The sequence below is a fragment of the Rhamphochromis longiceps genome, linkage group LG3 (genome assembly GCF_057381845.1).
Source record: "Rhamphochromis longiceps isolate RC_006_pf linkage group LG3, R_longiceps_female_GT1.1, whole genome shotgun sequence".
NCBI classification, from domain to species: domain Eukaryota; kingdom Metazoa; phylum Chordata; class Actinopteri; order Cichliformes; family Cichlidae; genus Rhamphochromis; species Rhamphochromis longiceps.
In genome coordinates this window covers 68,321,734-68,324,584 of record NC_140559.1, presented here as the reverse complement: position 1 = coordinate 68,324,584, position 2,851 = coordinate 68,321,734, and the positions used below count along the sequence as shown (strand labels likewise).

Below are 2,851 nucleotides of genomic sequence, written 5' to 3'. Positions count from 1 at the left end.
GGTGGAGCTGGTAGTGGCCACACAGTCATATGTGTACAGAGAGTACAGCAGGGGGCTCAGAACACACCCCTGGGGGGCTCCAGTGCTGAGAGTGGTGGAGGCTGAGACATGTCCGCCCATCCTTACTGCCTGTGGTCTGCCAGTTAGGAAGTTGGAGATCCACTGACACATAGATGAGCTGAGTCCCAGATGCTCCAGCTTGGTGGTGAGTGTGGAGGGAATTATGGTATTAAATGCAGAGCTGTAGTCTATGAAGAGCATTTTAACATAATTCCCCCTTCTAGTGTCCAAGTGAGTGAGTGATGTGTGGAGGAGATGAGAGATGGCATCGTCTGTGGAACGATTTGGACGGTAAGCGAACTGTAGTGGGTCCAGTGTGTCTGGTAGTGAAGAAATGATGAAGTCTCTGACCAGGCGTTCAAAGCACTTCATCACTACTGAGGTGAGGGCTACAGGGCGATAGTCATTGAGAGAAGCAGACCATTAAGACATTTAAAAACCAATAAAAGAACTTTAAAATCGATCCTGAAATACACGGGGAGCCAATGCAGCGATTCTAAAACCGGTGTACTGTGGGCCCACCCTCTGGTCTTCGTCAGCACACGAGCTGCAGTTTTGTAAAAGTTGTAAGGGTGATATATTCTTTTTGGGGAGACCAGAGAGCAGGGCGTTACAGCAATCAATGCGACTGGTAATAAAAGCATGCATCAACATATATAGCTGAATTTTTTTAATATTTTGTACACAATAACAGAATAATTTCAGAAAAACACAAAATGACTGGTGTCAATATTATTTGCCCCACAAAAAAGGTCGAATATAAAACAATATTGCAAATATTGCACAGTTGAAAAAAAAAAAAGCACTACAGCTCAGTTGTTCCCGCCATCCTTTGTCCTCCTGTTTCCCCTCCCTCTCCCCTCCAACGACGAGTTTGATGGTGTTACGGATTCAAATATTGGGGATGGATACAAGAGGAAAAACCACAATAACAACACTGGTCCGACCGGGTTGAGTCAAACGATGATTTTAATGATCACACGCGTGGGAGATGGACACCGTACGCAGACAGCATCAGATCTCAAAATGGTGGAGCATTGATCAAACTCTTATAGCCTCTAGTGGCCCCCACCTTATCATAAAAGCCTAAACATTCACATGCTTTCTCTCACACGGCGCCTAAGCTACGACCTTGGCTCCCTGTTTATCTGCTCCTGCTGAGATGGGGCAGAAAACTCCAGCATGTTCTGTTCTCTTCTAATCAGACAAATAAGGCGATGACTTTCTGCGAACAGTATTTCTTATAACTCAGCAGTATAATGCATCATGAAACAATATCATTCATTCACAATAAATCAGCAGTCTAATGTAATGCAAATCAGTTTAACAAATGCAATAGTTATCACCTTCTTCTAATTCAGGAGAATAATGCAAACTAAAACTACATAATAATTCACAATCTTCAATTAGGGGTCTAACGTGGCATAAAATAATATTAGAATACCACACTGGCAAACTTCTCCCAATGTTTCCACTGAGGTTAGGTTTAGGTTTGGAGTAAATCATGGATGTGCGCACGTGTTTGTGTGCAGCTTGTAGTGCAAACGTGCGTGCAGAATTCATGCAGACATGTGTAACTGGTCGTTTTGAGGTAGAAAAGAGTGATGCGCGGTCAAGCTGGTAGTTGAAAGTGTCAGTCAGAGTAGAAGAGCATTGTGTAAAAATGCAAGTAATAACAAAAAAGTGCAAGTCATTAATCGCATCACCCTGAAAAACCTGAGTAAGGAGTGCAGCTCCTGATGAAAGGAGGAGCACTGAAAACCAGGAAATGATGTTTCTGGAACAGTCTGATGACTGAAGCTGGATGTTTGAAGTCTCAGTGAACTGCTTGTCTTTTCCCCACAGCTCCTCCCTCAGCGATGTATATGGCTATATGTTATGAACAATGTGCTGATGTCCGTATCAGGTAACAAACAGCGTGACACAAACGGAGAACATTGTGTCCACTCGATAATATGCTGCTCTAAAAAGGCTCCATCCTGCAGGGAAGTCGTCCCAGCTTTACTCGCACAGCCTGCCAACTCTGTTTGAACAGAAAGGACATCTGCACAAGAAACACAGCAGCCTGTCGCTCAGCACCAACCGCCTCACTGAGCGGATCAGTCTCAGGTACGACACGCCATCACAGATGCAGGGAAACAGGAGCTGTAGGTGCAGCAGTGTTAATAATGTCATGTATGATGCTACCACTTGATTTTGAGGAAGGAGGATACTGTAAACCCAATTTTGTCTGCTTGTTCTGACCTGGATATTCTCTGTTGGCCACAGAAAGTTTACCATATCTGTAAAGATTCCTGACACTAAAGGTTGTAGGAGGTGCAGTGTAGGTAAGCAATGCCGAGTTACTCTGGTCAGTCTGTTTGTTCACGGAGAACAACTGCAGACACTTAGTCCTGCTCTCTCTGTTTCAGCAAGAAACCCATACACAGATAGTACATATCTGTGCGGGGCTGTCCCATCTGGCCTGGTTTTACTCTTGTGGTATGAGCCTCTTCAAAAGTTCATGCATCTAAAGGTTTGTACAGATATGTCGAACTTGCCACCTGAATAAATGTCTTCCTTTCTAACTCTACCCCGATTTCCACAATGCAAACCAGCCATTAGACCTGGATTACATAAAAGTAGACAGACAGCATATCAAAATCTGAAGCTGAAGAATGTAATTGATTTTTTTTAATAACATATGCATACTTTTTATTCAAGCCCAACAAGATTTTAGAGACTAAATAAAAGAAACGTTGTATAAACGCCGTCCAAAAACACCAACAGCACCTTCTCTGGGTCCAAGCTC

At 43.5% G+C, this 2,851-nt stretch overlaps 1 protein-coding gene across 1 annotated transcript in view; it reads left to right on the top strand.

The window, feature by feature from the left end:
• Positions 1–1,938: 1,938 nt before the first annotated feature.
• The window catches only part of LOC146676528 (mitogen-activated protein kinase kinase kinase kinase 2-like), a 7,670-nt gene continuing 6,757 nt past the window's right edge, over positions 1,939–2,851 (top strand). The window contains exons 1-3 of the mRNA XM_085401195.1: positions 1,939–1,966; positions 2,046–2,169; positions 2,329–2,387. Of these exons, the coding sequence (XP_085257321.1) occupies positions 1,939–1,966; positions 2,046–2,169; positions 2,329–2,387 (211 nt within the window). The remainder of the gene's footprint in view (positions 1,967–2,045; positions 2,170–2,328; positions 2,388–2,851) is intronic.